The sequence below is a fragment of the Branchiostoma belcheri genome, unplaced genomic scaffold, assembly GCF_001625305.1.
Source record: "Branchiostoma belcheri isolate BF01 breed outbred unplaced genomic scaffold, Haploidv18h27 scaffold34, whole genome shotgun sequence".
NCBI lineage: Eukaryota > Metazoa > Chordata > Leptocardii > Amphioxiformes > Branchiostomatidae > Branchiostoma > Branchiostoma belcheri.
The window spans coordinates 2,501,127-2,523,465 of NW_017803954.1; the positions used below are offsets into that span (position 1 = coordinate 2,501,127).

A 22,339-nucleotide genomic window follows, 5' to 3' on the forward strand; every position below is an offset into this window, starting at 1 on the left:
CTCGACATGGGAACTGCAGCTGAATGTTGAGGTGGATAAATGTTAATTAGGGTCACCTGTAAGTTAGTTTAGTTGGGGGGTGCACGTGGGGTGCAGGTAAGGGCTAGAAAAAAAATCCAGAATGTTAGCAACTATCAAGGCTAGATTTTAACTGGTCATTGTGTCATTTAATCTACTCCGATAAATAAGTTTTACAAGTGTGCCCCATCTTGCAAATTCATTTTTACACAAGTTTTTACACTTAAGAGTTTGTCTATGGACAGGGCATCTGAACTTCTCAAAACTGTCCATTGTACATGTACCTGTCACCACATATGGTCAGACTTGGTGTGAAATGCCAGACTGAAATAGGTGGGGGGCAAGCTACTTTTCTGCCTTGCATGAAGGGTGCTGAAGTGTCTGTGAAACCTCTGTCCCCTTAAGACATTCCCAAGTGATCTGGTGACACTGTAAGAGGTGTTGAGGTATTGTACTTCTTGTAGAACCTTGCACTTCCTCTTTGGATTACTTAACTTGTGGGAAAGTCTTAGAAGACCGGACATGTTCTGCCATGGGCAGAAGGTGCTGAAGTGTTGTTCTTGAACTAATGCCTTTTCTGTTGGGCTAAGGACTTTCCGTTCTCTACAAGAACAAAGGGTCTTTGTTATGTGAATCCAATCTTCCCTCAACAAACATAAGGGTGTTTTAACACCAACCTGTTTGAATGTTTGAGCAATACAGAATCCCATCATTGGGTGAAGGTTAGAGAAAGAGTTGAAAGTATACTAAATATAGTCATCTAATATGTTGAATCCATATTTGCTTGGATGTTCAGCATAAAGAGTTTGTTGTATTTGGTTGATTCAGTTGTAAATAATGTGTAAATCTTCCCTGCAAATCAGGTCTTAACAAAAGGCATGTGAAGTAACACCACCTGCACAGAGTCTATGATGGAACATGGCATATATATATCAGTAACTAACTGTTGATTCCCAAACTCCAAAGGCTTGGTGGAAAAAGGAAATGTCATTAATTACTACCCTGTGGTCCAGTTGTACATGTATAACCTTCCAGTGCAGTGTGATACGCAATGTGGAGTTTCCAAGGCTGAAGATGGTCTCATGCTTAATTGAGTTATCTGAGAACCCTTCAGAGCTACTTTGCCACCATGATAGTGAAAACAATAACCTGCCAGAGTCGTGCATTTGGCGGACTCAAGCGGCTTTTCCACGGGTATTTTGTGGTCCTTCTCCAGACAATCCACTTACCACAGAGGAAGTTTGGACAGGGAGGCACCCAGGTACGTGTCCCGCCTTTCTCACCTGGTGGCAAGAAGGAATGTAAGGAGAACACACCCTCCTGAAGGAGCTGGCCGAGCAGCATACGTATACCAGCAATCTTGAATGAAAATAAACTCACCTGTTACCAAATTGACTAAAATAACACAATGCTTATATATATACAATGTAAGTTCAAAGGTTTATGACTGGCATTCAGAAGCCTTGTTGGTACAAATTTAGTGAGTGAAAAATATACTTATAGACTATAGTATTTTTTTACTTCATGGATTAGGATTTTTTTTCTCATTCTCATTTCTTATTTTGGAAATTAGGTTATAGACTTTTAAGTTGTCCTTCAGTTGACCCCTGTACGTTGTTACATACCTTACCTGTGGATCCTAGCTGGACTCACCTGTCCAGACATCTTGGTGCCATCTTCAGCAGTCACCAAATACCAATAATTGAGCTTCTTTTCATCCCTGGCAGAAGTAAGAGCAGATTAAAACGTAACCTTTAGATTTACCCTTCAGGCCTCAGATCTGACATCAGACGGGCCTTTGTTGTGGTTATGTGGGGGGACAGGGAGGAGCCAGAAGTATTTGTCACACGTGCAAATGGGGATCTTACAATCATGATCTGATATTCCTTTTAGCATAGGAAGGGTTTGGAATCCACTGAATCTTAGGCATAATGACATTTGTTCCAGTTCTATGATGTACACTGTCAGATACATATAGCTAGATTTATACTTCATCAAATTAGAGGGCTTGCTCAACATGGCTATTAAATCCTATGGCATGTAACAAATGACCATATCTGATGGCAGGATGTGATAGAGGTTTATGGGCTGACTACATGTACTTGTATTATTAAGTGCTCACAGAAAACAGGCTAATGCAGGTCATATTGTACTTGTACTCACTGGAACTTTGAAAGTTGTTACTGTCACAGGAGACATTGGGATTTCTCAGTTACTGTTTAAGTCTACATTTGTATCACGTATCTAAGAAGATGATAGGTCATTAATTCTTTTCAGGGTAGTAATTACTTGTAAGTCAACATGTAGGTTGTCTTGCCCATATTGTTCCTGTAAATGAGCAGTGACCAGGGCCGTGACCTTGCCGTGACCTTGCCTACAGGCCAGGTGCATCGCCTGACCAGGTGGAAGGCATCATGTAGTCTTTCATCTTACCTGTCTCCACTTCAAATATCTTACCTGTCACAGTGGATAGTTGTGTTAGATGGAGATTGATGACTATTGAAAAGATTGGATAAAATGGACATTTTTTTAAATGACAATGAAGTAGAAGCTTTGTAAGTTTGTGGTGGTTAGCCTGGGTGCCATTAAGTTTTTTAACCTGGGCTCCCATATTTGATCCCTGAAAATATTTTGAGGGAGCAAGTATAGGAATCGTGATAAATAGTTATCCGATGGCTCCCAGGTTAGGTGGTGATGAGATTATCATGATAGAATTTCAATAGAAAACTTATAATTAACACAACCAGGTGATAAAGGACTTTTAGAGTGTTAGAGTGTTAAAAAGACATCCTCCTGCATCGCTTCTTCCAATTAACTTTGCCAAATACCGACCCTTCATTTTCTCCCATTTGTTTTGTCCACACCTGTTTGTTGTGTAAACACCCATGATCTCACCTGCATCCCAGCTGATCTCCCACCTGTGTCTGTAGTATTTGTCCTCCGTGTGTACACAGGATACCTGTTTCTTAGAAAATCCTCCAGGATCAGGCATCAGTGCGAGTGGAGAAAAGTTTGCTTGCAGATCTTTACACAGTTTGTTGACCGACACAGGTCACTAACTTTTCCCAGGAGAATCTTTGACTAAAATATTTTACCTGCCCCTGAACTTCTGGGATATTATAATTTACAAAGCAGTAGTGAATTGATGAACGTTTGCTTGCAGATCTTGACAAAGTTTGTTGATCATTACAGGTCACTTACTTTTCACTGGAGAATTTTGGACTAAAAGATTTTACTTGCTGCTGAACTTCTGGGATATTATAATTCATAAGGCTGTATTCATACAAGAGGAGCCATTGTTACTTCAACCTTTTTTCTTTGTTGAAGTGTTTTGTTTTTCTCACATATGTCAATGATTAAATAAGTCATAGGTTTAAAACAATGTGTACACTACTTGTAGATTCTAATAGGAGGTTGTGTTATATTACCTGCATTTGCAAGAACAGATGTATCCAATTGCTGCTGTATGCAGCCCATCTACTATTACCCTGCTTGCCTGTGGATGGAATTTTGATGAAGTTGTAGACTCTGAAGCATAATAAGGTCCAGATGTGCAAAGTCATCAATGCACAGTGCTGTCTAACTGGTATGAAGACATCTCTGAGTTAATTAGGAGAGAAAAGATAAGATTTTGATAGCTGTTTGTCAGAAATGATTAGGACACCATTAGTCATAGGGCAGATGTGGCAAAGAAAAGTGAAAAGACTACCCATGTTGGCCATAATGGCATCAAGCCACAGCTGGGTCTATTCATGGCACCTTGAAAACATTATGTAATTGCCATTGGCAGTTCCCCCTATACAGTACCTGATGTAGACTTTAACGGAAAAGATTGCAAATGGAAAGAGGCTTGAGTATTTCAATTTTGCTTATCAAACAAACCTAGCTGAGTTTACGGTGTGCATGATTTGATATAAAGTTTTGACAAGAACTTATTTTTATTACATGACGAGTTCTTAGAAGGTCTTTAAAGCTGTTTTCCCCCAGTTCCTAGTACAGGAGATGTAAATTGTCTTCAGATAACCAAAGGTTCAGATGTAATCACACTTCTGGGAACACTGTTCCCTGTAATACCACCTTAGGTCACTGACTTGTTTGACCCGTCTGTGGCCCCTAACCCCTGCAAAATGTGGGGAACCTTCCAACCATACATTCTACCAAACATCAGTGTGGGAATGAAGTAAAGGGTATCTCATAACAAATGATCTTGCTGACAGTATTACATGTCAGACATTTCTAGTTGATTATCTGTGGTTTCGTTTGACTCGCAATATGTGAGGAATTTTATCAGACCAGCCAGAACAGTGAGTTACCTGTTGTCAGCTTGTTGTACCTGCAGACAGGTGAGAAAGGTGAGCCAGATAACATCAGGTCATCTCACCTGGGGGTGATGGCAGCCGGACACACAGTATTTCCATTAGCCAGCTGGCCTTGGTCACTTCCGATCTTCCAATCTTGATTTTCTGTAGATGCTTGTGTACTGATAAGTAACTGTCAGTAAGAGATCAGTCAGAATAATTCTTAGGAAGCATCAGTACCTATCAGTTGCATTACAGTAGTGACAGATAAGCTGCTTTACTGAAATGTTACTGAAACTGTTGGTAACTGATCAGTTGTTGACAGTCACATTTCAGTACTGGTGGTTTGGTTAGGGTACACTCTAAGTCACTGAAATGAGATTGGACCAAATACTCTCAATCTGATTTAAGTGACTAGTGAAGCCTGCACTGCCATATGCTGAAAATCTGTGTACAGCAGTTGGTTCAGGTGTTAAGATGCGCTTAAGAATAAGAGACTTAGAGGATTACAGATTCTTATCACTGTGGCTTTTGAGCTTACTCTGTAACACTTTGATCTAGGAACAGACTCAGGACCTTCATGCTAAAATATCCGTTGTAGTTTGTTATGTCTCCAGGTACTAAGCAATACAGGGTCAAACTTAAAATGCCAAATTACCCTAATGTTTTTGATAATCATCCTTTTCAAATATAATGTTCAACAGAGCAAAAATCTGAGGTGTACCTTGGCCCATGCACACCCAAACACTTGAAAAATCAGAGGTTCATTATAGTAAACAAAATTTGTTTGGAACTTTCTGGTCACTGTGAAAGGATTGAGCCTGTAAATAGTAGAGGGATTGAAGGGCTATTTTGATACCATTTGCTAATAAGTCAGTAGTATTAAGTCCATTAAAGCAACAATACCTGCACCCATTGATGATCATGGTTTGATGCATTCCAGACTTTTAAGTCTTAAGACCTTAACACCTGGCACAGGTGAGCCCAGACAGATTTCTCACCTGGCTTTTCCTTTATACTTGCCCTAAAGGCTCCTTTGTCCCCCTGAGATTATGTTGATTTTTGCCCCCTCTATTGGCTATTGTTTACCTCAACACCTTACTTGCTTCCAAAAATGTCCTCTCTCTTTGTGTAAAGCACTGCAATAATATGTATATTATGAGGGCAATAAGATTGAATTGTAGCTTTGGCTTTGGCAACCCATTACAGGCAAAGTGTGTTTTTTCATCTGAAAACATATCTTGAATATCTTCGACAAGCAGCTTTTCACAATTCTGTCGAATGTGTTCAGACTGACAATTTAACAGTAAAACAGTCTTGATAGGGATCTCCAAGCATTTCGTCATTTTGCTTTCTCATACACAAGCACCTTTCTTCAAGTTTCTTTAGACCCATGCCAAACCAAAACACAGAAATCCGTAGCTTCAGGGGTGTGGACGATTTTATGCTCCATGTTTTTCTGTCAATCATGTGGTAGAAAGAAAGGTGATTCCATTGATTTACAACAAGAATTCGGTACAGTAATGAGTCCCATTCATCGCAGAAGGTGACAAGATTTATTCAGAATTGGTTTGAAGTAGACTAAGTGTCTCTGGTGGTGGCTGGTCAGCAATACCAAGGAATGTTAATCATTTATAAATATATACATAGTAGAAAATGTCTACCATAGAAAAAGTATACAATGTACACTACAGTGCAAAACCAGTCATCACATGTGTTCACCACTATGTCATGGATAATCATGTACTTATTGTCATGTTCCTGAGATAAACCTGTGGGACTCTACAGGTGCCTTACAGCAAAACATTTGTACTGATTGCAGATGTAACTGGGAACAATACACTCCAAAGAGTTAACAATTATGATTGACAACAAATATGCAGAATCAAGCACAGACTGGTACATGCATGGAATTCCTGCAAGTTTAAAGAAAATGGAAAAGGATTAACCCTGTTTTTGAAGCAATTTCTGCCTGACTTTTCAAACTGTGAGGGTAAGAAACTGGAGACCACGATGGCCTGAGGCCTGGAGACTTCCTTTAATAGACAGAAGGTGTGCCGCTTCCTTTGTAGACCGACTGGTGCCAGTCTTGACAAGATGATGGAAAAAATGAAGGCATTTAAGGTGGAATCAAAGACATTAAGATTCATTAGGACGGGCTCATTTGACAACTTAAAAATAGATTCAAATAAGAGATATCTGAAATATTGTGTTGAAAAAAGAAAACTTGATAACTCTCAAGTCAGTTCCAGATAGATACACTAGCTACTAAAAGCATGTTGAGTACCAATCTGCTTGGGTGGCTTTTCCTAATTAAGAAGTTTGCCCTTCAATTGAACAGAAAACTGGCCACTTACATACTTTACGGAAATGTCTTTCTTCATTACTTTCCATTGGGGAATTTTTGTAGCCTAATGGGATGTCTTAGGAGTTTTTGTACTTCCATAAAGAACTGTTAATTGCTTGAAGAATTGTCCAATCTTAAAGTATCGTTTTACTATCATACAGTAAATGGTTCGAACTTCGAAGAAATGTTGTACATGTAAATGTAAGCATTTAGATGGTGCAGCTGAAGCAACTACAGGGCTTGAAATACTGGATGAATATGCTACACCTTATTGCAGGTGAAGTTGAAGCTGTGCGGGTATTTCTGATGTCTACTTGCACCTAAGCTGCACTTCTCCTTGTATTGGGTTTATATATACAGGAAGGTGTAGGTGGATTTTTATTTGCTGCATTGACTGCACTGACCACCTATGGAGTATAGGAAATACATGTAACAGCAATGGTTTTTGAACAGCTTTTAGCATGATCCATACTTCCTAAATTCTGAGCCGTGTAGGTAAAATTTGTCTGGTGTAGGTAAATTTTCAATGTTACCTGCATCAGTGCAGAGTAATGAGTTGCGCAGAAAAATGTATTTCGAGCCCTGAAGTTTTTCTGACATTGTGCACATGTCAGGAAAACTTTACCTGTTGAACACAAGATGAGCTCCCACCTGTGCTGTCCCTCTCTGTGAGTCACCTCACCTCAGGTGATGGGACTATAATAACACCTTTTGCCTTCCGCACAGGAATAGGTGGTCTTTAGAAGTCACCCCTACCCTGGACAACCTGTAATTTTAAGCGGGTTGTGCTTTGATGTTTTGATGTTGGAGCCAATAGGTCACCAACCTGAGTGAAGTCACAGAATTGAGCTAAAACAATTGTGTTTTTCATGCAGGTATCAAGCACATTTTCTGTTAATCAACCTTATAGAAATATACTCTGTAATGTCCAAGCAGTACTTTTGGTTTTGCTGACCAAAAAGGATGTTACGACGTTCAACGACGATGTAGTTTTTCGACGTTCTTTTATATGGTTCTGATAGTGTTAGTTTGTCATCAAGTCATAATCACAAAAGTGTTGAAAAATTACAAGTCATCAGCCAGAGATTAGTAGAGGAAGGTAAACCAGGTATTAAAGGTTGTTTGGAGCTACACATTGTAAACAGATCACTGTAGACTACTTTAGACTAGAAGCAAGAGGTGGCAAGGAGGTCTTGTGGGTTGTTGTTGTTGACTCTGAAGGTTCTGTGTTCTAATCCCTGGCAGGCCTACGTGTTGTGGGTTTGTTTTTGCATTTGCTTTGTTATATTCTACAGTATTCACACCATGAGTGACCCAATTCTGTTATGACTTTCCACGTGATCATTGATTAATGGCAATCTGAAATAATTTGACTTAGACATCCGGTACAACCAAGGTCTCATTGATACAACTTTACACTTTTGGAGATCCTAATAACTGGTTATCACTATATCAGGCCTGTGTTTGTGCATTATGAGATTCATATCATTTGGAATTCTCTGCTGTTTTGGGTGCATTTTTCCCATCACCTCAGTGCCCTTAAGTATGAAACTCTGTATGTCGGCTCATTCCTTTGTTCTTTCAAAGGTGCTAATTATCTCATCAAAGTAGGAAGAAAAGAAATCCCCACTAATTAGAGTGCTTGTATTTTGAATTGATTGATCCTTATTCTTATCAATGAAATGAGTATATGCTAAACCACACGGCGAACATCAAACAGTTTTTTTTTTCAAAAGGCAAAGTGGGAAGTTGCAAAACAATGTCCACACCACCATCCTTGCTCTTTACATTATTATGTATACATTGTTGATGTACCCTTGTCTTTGACAAGTTTTGTCCCACTTTTCATCCAGACAAAGCAGAGACATGTTGCTGGTTTACCTGTGCACATACTTCTTTCGTGTTAGCATGTCAGCACTATTCTACCGCTCAGTATCCACAACAAAAACGCTTACAAACCTTTCATTCAGCGGCTACACCGGTGGTCCATTTGTTAGCCTGTAGATTGTTTACATGATAAGGTCGCAGGCATGCAGACTGTGGCCTTCCTGTGTCTGCACTTGAACTAGGCTGGTTTGTATAGAAGTCTGATAACAAGTAATACACAAGCACTTGAACTGTAAAGTGTTACCAGGGTTTTCCTGACTTCTTGAGTAAGAGATCATTGGGCAGATAGTGCCCTGTGGAAATTGTACCAACCTACATTTGTACAGTGATTGTTGTAACATCACAACTACTTATAAGTTATAATGAAGGGATTTTTATCCCTACATACATGTAAATTCAAACCTGGCAGGCTGTGAATCCTTCATCATTTAAGTGCATTTTTAGATTAATATGTAGATATGACACGTTGACTCATAACTTACAGGACCATTGGCCATCAAGTATGTTTATGTCATTTAGAAAGTCGTAACATTTTTGGAGGCCTAAGTCAGGAAACACGAAACTACTTAAAGCTTGATGTGCATATGGCCAGTAAGGAACCAATATATACTTTTGTGATGCCAGTTATGTTACATCTACAAACACCTATTGTAACAGTACAGAATGACTTCTTGAAAATTCAGATTAACCTTTGATTTGTAGCTGTAGTTATCATGATTAGACAATTGTGTCATTGAAGGTCAGTTACCTTGAGTCACTGAGTATAGGTCTGCTAAACAGAGGTAGCAGTCAGTTCCAGGTGGTTAGTTTCATTTCTTTTGAACCTATGAATGTTTATCCTTATCAGCAGACTGATTACAACTGTGAAAGGATAGTATTCGTCTGGTGTTGGAATTTGGGATTTAAAAGTGTAACCTACATACATGTATGTATCTTGAATGACCTGTATGTCCTGTCTTTATGGTACCAGTAGGAGAAAGCACTGACCCTGCAAGCCCCAGTACTATTACTTTCTCACATATTTCCTTAAATGCCTACCATCCAACTGTTTCAAGTTGAAAGGCTGTTTGGGGGAAGTTTTTTCTGTAAGGGCTGAACAGTTACTGGCCCAGAGTGACCTAAACTTCAAAACACACTTAGAGTCTTTTGGAGTCCCTTCAAGCGCACATGTACCTGTTATGGCAGACACATGCCTGGGGGCAGGGCATTTAATATTACAATCTAGTGGATTGTCTTGGAGCCCTGGAACATGGATAAAGTAGTTGTTCAACCAAACTTACTTGTCTTGTGCAGTTCCATTGGTAGCCAACAGGTGGCAGTTGTGCATGATCAAGAATGCAACTGTTCATGTACACAATGTACTTGGGGAAAAAAGTGTAGAAAAGTTGAAAGCAATGTTCCATTGAAAAAAAGACAGAGCTACAGTAGAATTTACCATCGTAAGCATCGTAAGGATTTTGAAATCTTTTCCTTACGCTAACTCTGTGAATTGCTTTAGGCTGCTCTCTTGTTTACCACTACAATAATAGATGTTAACTTTGTGATTACAAGTTTCGTTTTCCTGTCATATGAAATGGTTAAGTCAGTATTTGTATCTTGCTGCAGGTATCTTGGCTATCCCCAGTGCCAGCTCCTCGCCGTCTGACAGAGGGAGTGACCACAGCAGACGGAAGGGCCATCGGCGGGACCGTGAGCAGCTGGGCAGCCTGGAGCTGATGAAGACACTGGAGCAGAGTCTGCTAACCACCTGTGTGGGCAGCATTGCTGAACTTGGTGAGATGTCTTATCTTGAAAGCTCATCTGTGGTAGGAGAAGTCAGTATGAAGCATTGCCAATGACTAAGCTAATGACTATGTAATGGTTCCAGACCTGAATTCACTGTTTCGATGTTTGAAGGAAGAAGAAGGCATCTGCCACATGTGGAAAGCTGGTTCAATTAATTGATATGTGGTTATTTTTGTGTTGCCAGGTGACTTGGTGTCCCGTGCCATGCACCACCAGCACCACAAGAGTGGATCCCGCTCCCCCAGCCCCGCCCTGACCTTGACCTGGGGGTCGGACGCCCTTCACACCCTGTTCTACTTCATGAAGTGCACCCAGCTGGAGTGTATGGACAACCCTAACATCGAGCCTCCCATGGTGCAGCTCAGCTGTGAGAGGTAATGGATTCTTAGTTTGTTTAACCTCTTGTGAAGTACATATAAAATAACCCAACACACTTGTGTAGGGGTGGCCCAGTGTATGCCGGCATTGCACTAGTAGCTACTTGAAAAAAATCATGCATCACCTTAGTTGTGGATGATAGAAGAACATAATGTCAATCTGTAGATTCATGTTTTTAAGTATAATGTCAGTTCTACCCTCATTCTGGCATCGTATGTGCACAAAGATACCCCGGGTGCCGGTTCCAAATGTCGCTGGCCATGTGACATTATAGCCGGCGGAAAGTACAGAGGATGGCACCCAGGTTAGCACAAAGAAGCTTATATCACACACAGTTCATCTAACATCCTTGTCTGTTCTACAGACCTTACGTGATCCTGCCGCCGCTGACGGAGTGGATCCGTGTTGCCACAGCGCACACTGAACACAGACAGAGCTGGGTGGTGGACTCTGATGATGTCAGACAGGCGGCCAGGCTGCTGCTGCCTGGTGTGGACTGTGAACCCAGGAGTCTGAGGTAACCACACTCCGAACTTTGTAACCAGGCTGTCTCTCAGCTTCTTCCCATGATCTGCCATATGTGTATCTGCCACTTTGTGTGTTTGAGAGATCTCTAGGGCAGCACCCAGTTTAGATATGCACTAGTGCATTTTCTGGTGGATGTTGCATTGGAGATCTGTTTCAATACAATTTTTCAGGGTGGCAGATATATGTTTGAATAATGTTAGACTAAGATACATGTTCGAATTATGTTAGACTAAATACACAAATACATGTATGTTAACTCTGTACTCAACCATCTGTGCTTTCCCTTCATCTCAGGATGGATGACTCTGTCTGTTCGTCCCGTACTCTTGACGCCACGGCAGCGTCCACCAGTTTCCAGCGAGACCTCGGTTTCCGCATGTTGAGTTGCGGCCGGATTGACCTGGTCCAGCAGGCTATTGCTATCATGGGCGAGAGCGGAATCAACACCATAAATGACCATGTGAGTTGATAGGACATAAGACCATATTATACATGTAGAACCTTGCGTTAAGCATCATGCACTTTCAGGATGGCAAAACAAAACAAAAAATGGATGATGATAATGAATTGCATTGGATGCCTTTGACAAAAGAAATACTACATCTCATACACATGTCAAATTCTGAAAACCAGAAGCAATGTGGACAAGTTATAATGCATCTCTAGACGTGTTCACAAATGGTTTTTGGGAAGAAAGTTGTGCTAATGACATTTCCACTGATTTCAGGGCATGACGCCCCTGATGTACGCCTGTGCGTCTGGGGATGAGGCGATGGTACAGATGCTGCTGGATGCTCATGCTGATCCTGATGTGGCAGTAAGGGACCTTCTATTTTCTTTGTTTCACAAAGGTTTCATTTATTCTACCGTGCCGACGTTTTGGCAACCTCTCTGTTGTCTTCATCAGGGCAAACTGAACTCATACTTTGTTCAAAAAAACTATCATAATGTTGAATTGACTTTCCAACCTGATGAAACTACCAGTATTTACAGAAGGAAGCTTTCTTGTTTATTTGTTTTTCCTTGTGTCCATTTTACCACATCTCACAAGGCAAATGTATACAATACTGATCTTGTATGAAATGTTTATAAGTGTAACTTTTTTTTGTGTAAAATGACAAAATGAGGTTAAGAGTGAAATAGCATTGAAGCCAGAAATTACATGAGGCTTACATACATGTATGTTTGTGTCACACAGGTACCAATGAACACGTACAAGTACCCGTCTGTTCGGGATGACATCAGAGGGTGGACAGCCCTGAGCTTTGCAGTGGTGCACATTCATGTCTCCATTGCACAGGTATGTGGAGATCAATTTCTTTACAATTAATGTAATGTCTACTAGCATAATTCCAGTAGGTCACATACATTGTATATCTGCCACTATGACAAAATGGGTCTAAAGAGATATGCAATGCAATGTCTCCCAGTATAATGCACTTATGCTTATCTAAACTCTGCGTACCTGGGAGGTGCTGCACTTTCAAACATGCTGAAAGAGACTAGTGAAAGTGGCAGATGTATGTAACCTAGTGGATTGAATGTAGGTTATATGGATCATAATTTATGGTCTGTTGCATTTCAATTTATGCTATGCTTGCTTTTCGTTGCAGCTGTTACTTGATGCAGGTGCAAGTGTAGAGGGGTCGGCTCACCAGTGTGGGGAGAACTACACAGAGACACCACTACAGCTGGCTGCAGCTGCAGGTACAGTAACTCTTGTTCTTCTGGAAGGTCTCGCAATCATCAGTATCAGAATCTGATGCATGGTGGCTGCAGACATGCACAGGTCTCACCAACTCTCTAGTAAAACATACTGTAATTGTTGAACCATCAACATGAATGAGTATCGTGCTTCAGAATCCAAACTTTCTCATTTTCTGGTGTTCATTTGTTCATTTTTTGAAGAACGACCAATATTACATGGCAAGAATGTTTGACTTTTTGAAGCTTTGATATCTGACAGATAAGTGAAAATCAATAAACAAAGCTAAACTACACAGGACAGAAGAAAAGCATTAAGACTAACAGTTCCCCTGTGCTGTTTTTTACTCCAGGTCATTTTGAGCTGGTCAGCCTGCTGCTGACTAAGGGTGCTGACCCCACCCTGGGGACGATGCCCAAGAACAGCATGACTCCCGTCTCCTCCAGGGGCAACATGAACTGCTTTGCTCAGGCTGCAGCAAACGGACACAGGTGAGCCAAGGCAAACACATCCACCTGTGATATATTTATTCTTGTTTATTTGTTCATTTGCACATAAAAACTGAAGTCAATTTGTAGGAAATAAAAATAATATGTGGAAACCTACAAGAGCTGAGCCTGATCAAATCCCACCGTACATGTACATGTATGTCCTTTTTCTGTACAGAAATGTCCTGCGGAAGCTGGTGTCTGCACCCCACATCTCCCGTCCGTCAGACGTCCTGTCCCTGGAGGAGATGTTGTCAGAAGGCTGCGGGAACAGCAGTCCCGTCACCAGCCCGGAGTTTCAGCTGCGCACCTGCAAGCTGCGCATCAAGGCCCTCCAGGAGGCCATGTACCATGGTGCTGAACACGGCTACCTGGACATCACCATGGAGCTCCGCGGGCTGGGTAGGTGGTCTTGGATGACATATTTACATGGATGTGTATTTGCACTTTCAAACAAGGCACTTTTAGTAAGTTCCTGCAATGACAGAAAAACTGGTTTTGGCTAGAGCCCTGGTTAAAAGGTTGAATCATAGAGTTGAATCAGACAGGTAGGATCTGACAATCCTAACCTATTAACTTCTGTGCCTTATAGGAGTGCCGTGGACCCTGCACACGTGGATGTGTACCCTGTCTACAGCCCAGCACCTCCACAGGAAGGCCATCATACAGTACCTGCTGCGCGAGTTCCCCACCCTGCGCCCGGGGGACTACAGTCAGGACTTCTGCCAGGAGGCCCTCCCACTCATGTTTGAGATCTTCAAGCAGAGCAAGGTGAGACTTTGGATAAAATCATGTTCATTTATGATGTATTTCTTGTGTGTTGCACCTATGGCAGTTATACCGGCGATACAGATATGTCAGAGTAAGTTCACACTGACAGTCTGACGTAGAACCTTTTAAAAGTGTAATAAGACAGTAATAAGAAGTAAGGAGAGTCTATAGTTGAGCCATAAAGCTGCCATGACTTTCAAACATGTATATGAAAATGCATGAATGAATGAATCAGTCTACTATTACATTATTATGTATTTGTTTGTTTATTTTCAGCATATTCAATTGAATAGATATGAATAAAATTCCATGGGCAAATGGCTAATTTGCAACTTTCCTTTCTCTTCAAACAGAACGAGGTCATCAGTCAGCAGCTTGCCACCATCTTTGCAAATTGCTACGGCAATGATCCCATCCCAGACATCCCTGAGTTGAGAAGACCACAGATCAGTAGGATTGGTCAGTGTCTAGTTTGCACCTGTAGCCATTAAACAATTTTTAAAAATGGCCATGTATTTTTAATAAGAATTATATCTATTGAACTTCATAGTCTTCACTGAAAAATTAACAATTTTTTATTGCATTATATTTTTTAACAAAGAAACATTTTTTAATTGTTCCTTGTTGGATGTTTGTTATATAATAGATCCCCAGTATGTGAACAACCCAGAGATGTCTGATGTGACCTTCATCGTGGAAGGCAAGCCGTTCTACGCCCACAAGATCATCCTCGCCAACGCATCAACTCGCTTCAAGAACATGCTCTCTGGGAAGTTCTCTGAAGGGAAGCAGCCTTGTATTGAGATTAGTGACATCAGATATCAAATTTTCCAGGTAAGCAAGTTGAAGTTTTTCATTCATGTCTTCCCAGAATAGAAATGTGGTTGAATGATACAATGCACTTTTAAAATCCAACTCCGATGGTGACATTTTAATTACACCTTTCTTTCCAGATTATTATGGAGTATCTGTACCTTGGGACAAATCCTACACTTGGGAACTCTCACTCTGATATTCTTGAGGTAAGAAACTGATTTCATTTTTTCACTTAATCAGTCTTACCGCCATTCCAAAAATTTGAAGGTCTGGAATAGTACAGACAATTACATTGAGCTGAAATTTTATCAAACTGAGGACTTCGATGGAGTTGGAGAATTCCTTGCTTATCCTAGAAGTAGACTTGCTACTGTTTGTTATTCAGTTTTTTGTTCGCATATTTTCAGCTTCTTGGTGCGTCAAATTTCTTCATGCTGGACAGCCTTCAGCGGCTGTGTGAGATTCTGCTGAGTCAGCACATTGACTTCAGCAATGCAGTCAGCATCTACAGACATGCCAAGGTACGTGCACATCATCGTCTCTTATAGCCATGTTAAGCTTGCATGTTAACATCAGGATTGATAAAATGCTGCCCTTTTTTTAATCATTCACAGCTGACCATTCCTTATTTCCCCTGCAGATGTACCATGCAGAAGAGCTGCTGTCCTACTGTTACGGTTACTTCCTACGCCACCTCCCGGAGCTGCTGGAGGAGGACAGCGTGAAGAAGCTGGTGTTCCACCACGGGCGCTCCCACCGCTGCGATGTGCTGCAGGAGCTCCAGGGGGCGCTGCTCATCAGGATGCAGTCTCGCATGAAACACAACTACGGCATCTGTGTCAGCTCCTGAAGTACCTGCACTGACCTACAGGGGGAGCTGCTGATATGGCTAGATGGCTCTGAACGAAACAGTTAACAAGTTACTGTGTTAATGGTTCCCAGCTGGTTTGGACTTAAGACCTGATTTTCACAATTCCATTTTTAAGGAAACCAATCAGGCAATTAAAGATCAAATTAATTTACATAGATAAAAGAAAAATGTAACTATATCTTTAGACTAATACCTTATAGTAGAAAGCTCACTACAAGGTCAAAACCAGTTCAAATGCCATCTTAGTAATGTACTCTTAAGTACATTAACTTAATTCTATGTTGTTTCACAAGTGGTATTCAAGAAAGAACAATTTGATATATGGCAAGTTGGTGACTTAGAGGAAATGTGAGAGAGGTACTGTGATGACTGCGCTCCAAAAGATTTGACTGGACTCCTTGAACAAGACTTTGTGAACACATTAACATTAAGTTTTTTATCATAAGATGTAACGCTATATTGAATGTGACCAACACTTATGTAAATATTTATTATGTTCTATAGTAACTAAATACTCTGTTGCATCTTGTGTATGTATGAATGCTGAGTTGTATATTGTTTAAGCTTTGTGTCAATCATTAGAAAAGGTTGAACAATGTTTGTTGTCATGCCTGTTTGTAAATCTGTTGCAGTGGTTAAGACTCAGCAAGAATGACTGGTAGTCCTACATGTATACTGTAAAATTCACTTGTCAGATGTTCATCATGAGTACTAGTAGTGTTTTCACATTTGTTGGTACCTTCTATTTTTAAAATTTATTCCATTTGCAAGACCCAATTATCTCACTACTATATTGTTCCAAGAGTCAGTACACTATCTAAGCTGTTAGAATAAAATATGGTATTACCAAGATATTTAATTAAGATTTATGATTAAGAAAGGACTTGCAGATTAGTATTATTACACATTCTAACATTTGTGTTAAGTCCTTGTGCAATATGTGTGCCATTAAACTAACAAGAGCTCCTGTAGCTTTTCTCTTAGTTAAGCATTAGTTAGTCAAAATGAGGTCTAGTCTGGGCCAGATACATAATGGTACAAAAACATTTTGGAAGTAATGTTTAAAAAAAGAATGCCCAAAAAGTAATGAAAGAGCATATTCTTCTTCTCCTTGTGTCTGCATGTACATAAAGATCCAAAGTCTCCTGGGGATTTGTTTATAATTTTGCTCTGAGAAGCAGCTCTAAGACTGATGTCCTCTTCATTTTGTATCTCCAAAGAAATAAATCCATACAGCCTTAAATGTGCCATACATGTGGTCAGGGTTTCGTATTTTGGATATAAGGACAGTCACTGAAACAATTATTGCAGTATTTGTAGTGTGAAACTGTACTTTTGTAAATTTGTATTTTCATTCTCAATACCCTTTTATATTTATGAATGTACAGTTGCTATCTGATTACAAACCCTCAATAAAGCAGGTATTGTCATAGCATGTTGTATTCTTTTATATTTGAGCTTCAAACTAGCTGTTAACAATATACTATGTAGTAGGATCCGAATTCTTCCCTTACTTTTGAGCCCAATGAAGGCCCCAATGAAGGGCGGCCCACATCAATGTTTGTACAACATAGAAAAAGTTGTAGAATTTAGAAATGCAGAAAAAGCCACAAAACCGACACACCAGGCTGATCCATCTGGCATGAAATTTCAGAGGTCACATTTTAACAATTTTCCTAGAATAATTTCTCTGTATAAAGAGGACTTACTCACGTCGTAAGCAAGCATCAAACAGCATCTTCCGCCAGTATCAGACAGGGTATCATCAGTTTACTTTGCTGCATTACAAGCAACAATCGCTAGAGTGCGCCCGTGATGCGGAAGTGACTGCCTTAACCAGGTGACCCTTGACACATGTTGCGTCTGCACATCTTCATGGGGTAGAAAACATCGTCTTGTGATCCTCACGGGACAAATTAATTAACCAATCGGGAACCGATGCTGCGGTCCAGGTCGTACGAGGCCGTACCTGAGAGCGAGGAGGTCGGAAGTCCAGGTGGGAGAGGCAGACGGCGTCGGAATTTCTACAGGTAAAGTCGTCTGTCTGTGGAGTTCTGCATGTGCATATCTAACGTTATATTCTGTTGGATTTTAACGTTATGCGCCATCCAAGAATGCGCCCCTCCTTCAAGTTCAAATACAGACATTTATAGCGTTACAATCTCTCTTCTATGTAACGTTAGATCGGGATAGAACAGCTGAAAATAGTATAGCATGTGTCCGAATGTGTTGTGTAACTTACATTTTGTAACTTACCAGCCATAGCTGAGGGCCTGCATGCCCTTTTTCGTTAACCGTTATGGGCTATTTTAATTTACCGTTAATCGTTGCCGACCCGCTCTAATTCAACGTTAAGCGTTATCGGTATATTCCTCGTGAAGCGTTATTGGTCGTTTTAATTCAACGTAAAACGTTATTTGTCATCCTAAATTCAGCGTTAAACGTTAATGAATAATTCTTCGTTACGCCTAATTTTACCTTTCAAAGTGCAGGAAAATGCATCATTGAACGTTAAAAAATACAAAATTTCCCGGGGGAGAATGCCCCCGGACTCCCCTACATTGCTCGCGCCTTTGGCGCTCGACTCGCGCCTTCTGCGCTCGCTCCCTTCGGCTCTAGCCAGCACCAGCTTTCCGTCAATTACTGGAAGTTTGCGGAGAGTTACAGAATTTTTTTTACGAATCCGTCAACCTTGACAGACAAGATTAACAGAATCTTGAGTAAAAATATGAAAACATAAGAAGTACCGACAAACACTCTCAACACCATGATTTGCCTCTCAAAATGCGGGAAATTGCGTTTTTGAAGGCTTAAAAATTCTAAATTTCCTGGGGGAGCATACACCCCCACCCCCCTAGACTAGCGCCTTCGGCGCTCCCCTCTCAAAATCCATCGGTAAAACTGGGCGGACGGAAAAAAGTCAAGCTGGGTAGAGCCCTGGCCGACGTCGACTCGGACTCCCCTTTATTTGTGGACGCACTCGGGGGCCAGGGCAGGTGGGGAACATCACATGTAAGGTATACGTAATTTTGTCAGTGATCACCTTTTCTCAGAAGGCGAGATACCAAATCCAGTGCAGCTCGAAAAAAAGCCTGTCAATTTACCGTTAAGCGTTGCCGACCGTCCTGAATTTACCGTTAAGCGTTATCGGCCCTGCTGAATTTACCGTTAACCGTTACCAGGACCCCCCCATGCAGACCCTCATAGCTAGTTTGGATTATTCTTTTGATGCCGTTTCTTTTTCAGGTTTTGTCAGTGTAAGTTCTGCATGACTGCCATGGGGACCTCGTTAGTGTTGGTGTTTGTTGTGGTGTTTTCTGTGTACCTGGCCAATGGATACCCCATCCACGCCTCATGTACCATCGACTGGTAAGGACGACTATATAACTCATATATCCATATATAGTAGATAACGTTACATACTAACTTATATATAGTAGCCTATTTGGCCTTTACAACCAATATCACATCTAATGATGATAAATTTGGCAAAGAGAGGCTATTATATACATAATCTTGATGCTAATTTACTAAAATCTCTTTATTTTATTGTAGGGGTTTCAGTCAGAACTGCTCGTCTGTGAATGCCAGTTTGGTTAAGATGATCAACACATGGACATCTAGTGACAACTGCAAGAACGGGGGAGAAAAGTGTCTGTACAAGGTGCTTCTTTTCATTCCTGGCGAGTTATAGTACATGTACTTAGTATCTTGAACTTTTTTTTATATGTAAGTGTAATATGACATATTTTATCGAACTTGTAACATAACATTTCAACAAAATTATTCCTTTTTTTAATGGACCCTCCTTTTAATTGCAAGGTATCAGTTGCTTGAAAGAAAGAATTTTCTGAAAATCTGTAAGTTTTAAAATAAATTGTGTATATTTCAGTTTGTCAGTTCATCTGACACTGAGCTGAAGGCGACCCACACCACTCCTGTACACAACTATGTGGACGACCTGACCTTCACCTTCACCCCCGGCCAGGCACCCCCCACTGTCTGCAGGGTCAAGGTGGGGAGAATCTGGAAACTAAACATGATGAAGAAAGTCATCTTGATCCAGTTTTAGCTCACTGAAGAGCTAATGTCCCACTGGTTGTGACAGAGAAGATAGACGATGATCATATACAATGTATATGTACAGTATTTTTAGGTTCATTGTACCAGGAAATTCCCCTGGCTCTTTTTGATAAGCACAGTGAACATGGACCACAACATAATGTCCTATTTAGGACTATCGGGTGAGTGACATCAGCTGGGATTTGATTTCCCAACTAAAGTTCAGAGGCAGGGTCACTACTTATCATTGTACTACGCACGCTACTACTACGAAGAACTAGTATTACAGAAGGAATTCATATTCTGCACCTTACTCATTCTTGCACAAATGGCATGTTTCAATCTAAGAAAATGGTAGCCATAAGAAATAAACTTTACCAGTATTGCACGTAAATTGGGGCTTACTTCGTCAGCCTTGTTCACGGAATTGACCCATCTACTGCAACTTCCAGGACGTGACGTCGGAAACATGTGATTGCAGCAGAGGTTCATACATGTCAGCTAACCTGTCTTACCCCTGTCTGTTCAAGGTTGGATGGTTTGTCCCAATTTACTTTGTGCTGGACATAAAGTTTTAGCCTTTTCATCATAATGGTACAATACCTGTTGTGTTTTCCCAGGCTCACTCTACGTCAGAGACTTGGTACGCTTACCTGGACTACAGCACCAACTACTGCAACCTGCGCAACCTGGCGGAGGGGGCGGGGCTGACCGAGACGCCCAACTTCACAGAAGTGACCAACGACAGTATCTGTACACAGTACTCCTCTAGGAACTGTACTAAATACTGAGATACTTGGTTGACAAATGTTTGTAACAACTTCCATCAAGCACAACATTATGGTGTCAACCTAACAAATTTTGCTTCACGTAAATGCTGTAACACTTGTGTAGCATTGATGGGTTTTGCTTGATGCATTCCCCTTAATGCTTAATCCTTTTGAATAGAAGGTTTCATTACACTGATCTTATTCAGAGTTTGCTAAGTGGATAAGAACATACATGTATTTCATGATTTTCCTTGATACAAAATAATGCTGGTCAAAAGTTAACTTAAAGTTTTGTACTGGAAAAGGCTTTAACTGTTAAGGCTAATGTTCATTGTTGTATGAATGATACTCAAATTGATTTTAAATTGATTTGATATACATTTATTTTTAAGTACCTGCACAAGTGCTTTACTTTACTCTGCATTTACTTTTCTCATATTAAGATTTGAAGTTTGAAAATATCTATGACCAGTTTTCAGTTCAAGGCTGTTTATACTAGCTTGTCTGTCTGGTCTGGTCTAACTTATGTATTCCTTTGAATAAAAGAAGTTGTGCACAAAATGGCTCATTTACCAGTGTATCTATGGTCATGGCAGCATTATACAGCATTTACTTGCCACCCCCAGGGTCTATGATGCTGGTGAAGTAAGAGCAAAATTCTCGAAGACTGGATATTAAGTCCTAAATGAGAGGCAGACAGGTGTAAACTGTGCTGTGTGGTATATATCAGCTTTGAGCCGGCTAGGGCGGGCCTATGCTACTACATTGCAGATGACAAACTAAGACGACGAGGTTATCTTCATTTTGTCTGTTTACAGTTCTACAACAAAGCTATGTGGACATGTAATAAAAAAGGGAGTAACGTAATATACTCCAAGACAGGCAGATTGTTGACATATAGAATAATACGATCATGATCATTTTTGATAGTCGACCACGTTTTGCGAAGGTCTGCTACCGTTGCAAGTCCATGCAATATAGAAGGTGCCGATAATATGAGAAGGGCGGTGAAATATTTATTAATGATGCGTGAGAGGTGTGGTATCAGGAATAAGGCATCGTCATAAAAAACCTTTGGACGTTTCATAAATATAATAATGACTAGATACTTTATTCGTCACGTTTGTAAAAGTACTCACAGAGAAACGTTTTATCCTGCATATACCACATGGCAAATACCTAAAGACCAGGATTTTGAAAGTTGTTTCCAACTGGTACATCTAAGAACAGTTTCAAGTGTGCATTTTCTGATTTGTTCAAATATAACATTAAGTGTTTTTTTCAATAGGTGACATTTTTCAGGCTTTATACGCACAGAAATTAATGCACCATGAAACCTGCTTTACTACAGTTGTAAGATCCACCTTACTTTACTTTAATTTACTCTACTTGCAATGCAGCAGTTGACACAACACAGTCTGAGATCCCCACTAACACCTTTTAAGCTATTGTACAGAGAGGTGGTACGTGTATTTAATTCATTGGGTAACATTATAAGTACATGTATTTTGCATCAGCTCACACAAAGAAAGAGCAGCGTAAGGAATTTACTCTTTTTACAGAAGAGTTTACATTGCACGGAAGAGGGCTTCATAACATGCTCCTTCTGTCACGT

The 22,339-nt window shown here is 40.5% G+C and overlaps 2 protein-coding genes across 3 annotated transcripts in view; both read left to right on the forward strand.

The window, feature by feature from the left end:
• LOC109475633 (ankyrin repeat and BTB/POZ domain-containing protein 2-like) overlaps positions 1-17,310 on the forward strand; it is a 45,217-nt gene extending 27,907 nt beyond the window's left edge. For both annotated transcript variants that reach the window (XM_019776370.1, XM_019776371.1), the window contains exons 4-18: positions 10,156-10,323; positions 10,520-10,709; positions 11,078-11,230; positions 11,536-11,701; positions 11,969-12,058; positions 12,440-12,541; positions 12,855-12,948; positions 13,299-13,437; positions 13,613-13,836; positions 14,027-14,205; positions 14,559-14,664; positions 14,852-15,039; positions 15,159-15,227; positions 15,429-15,542; positions 15,662-17,310. In XM_019776370.1, coding sequence (XP_019631929.1) covers positions 10,156-10,323; positions 10,520-10,709; positions 11,078-11,230; positions 11,536-11,701; positions 11,969-12,058; positions 12,440-12,541; positions 12,855-12,948; positions 13,299-13,437; positions 13,613-13,836; positions 14,027-14,205; positions 14,559-14,664; positions 14,852-15,039; positions 15,159-15,227; positions 15,429-15,542; positions 15,662-15,871 — 2,192 coding nt within the window. In that variant the 3' untranslated portion in view covers positions 15,872-17,310. The remainder of the gene's footprint in view (positions 1-10,155; positions 10,324-10,519; positions 10,710-11,077; positions 11,231-11,535; positions 11,702-11,968; positions 12,059-12,439; positions 12,542-12,854; positions 12,949-13,298; positions 13,438-13,612; positions 13,837-14,026; positions 14,206-14,558; positions 14,665-14,851; positions 15,040-15,158; positions 15,228-15,428; positions 15,543-15,661) is intronic.
• Positions 17,311-17,729: 419 nt separating this feature from the next.
• LOC109475663 lies at positions 17,730-21,280 on the forward strand. The gene is made up of 5 exons (XM_019776420.1): positions 17,730-17,922; positions 19,139-19,261; positions 19,448-19,556; positions 19,785-19,907; positions 20,575-21,280. The coding sequence occupies exons 1-5, from the start codon at positions 17,831-17,833 to the stop codon at positions 20,743-20,745; spliced, it is 618 nt and encodes a 205-aa protein (XP_019631979.1). The 5' UTR covers positions 17,730-17,830; the 3' UTR covers positions 20,746-21,280.
• Positions 21,281-22,339: the final 1,059 nt, after the last annotated feature.

Bases quoted from the DNA above. Each gene is read 5' to 3' on its own strand.
- LOC109475663 (XM_019776420.1), top strand. From the start codon at position 17,831: ATGCTGCGGTCCAGGTCGTACGAGGCCGTACCTGAGAGCGAGGAGGTC. The intron at 17,923-19,138 runs GTAAAGTCGTCT...TTTCTTTTTCAG, and splicing joins CGGCGTCGGAATTTCTACAG to GTTTTGTCAGTGTAAGTTCT. The intron at 19,908-20,574 runs GTGGGGAGAATC...GTGTTTTCCCAG, and splicing joins CCACTGTCTGCAGGGTCAAG to GCTCACTCTACGTCAGAGAC.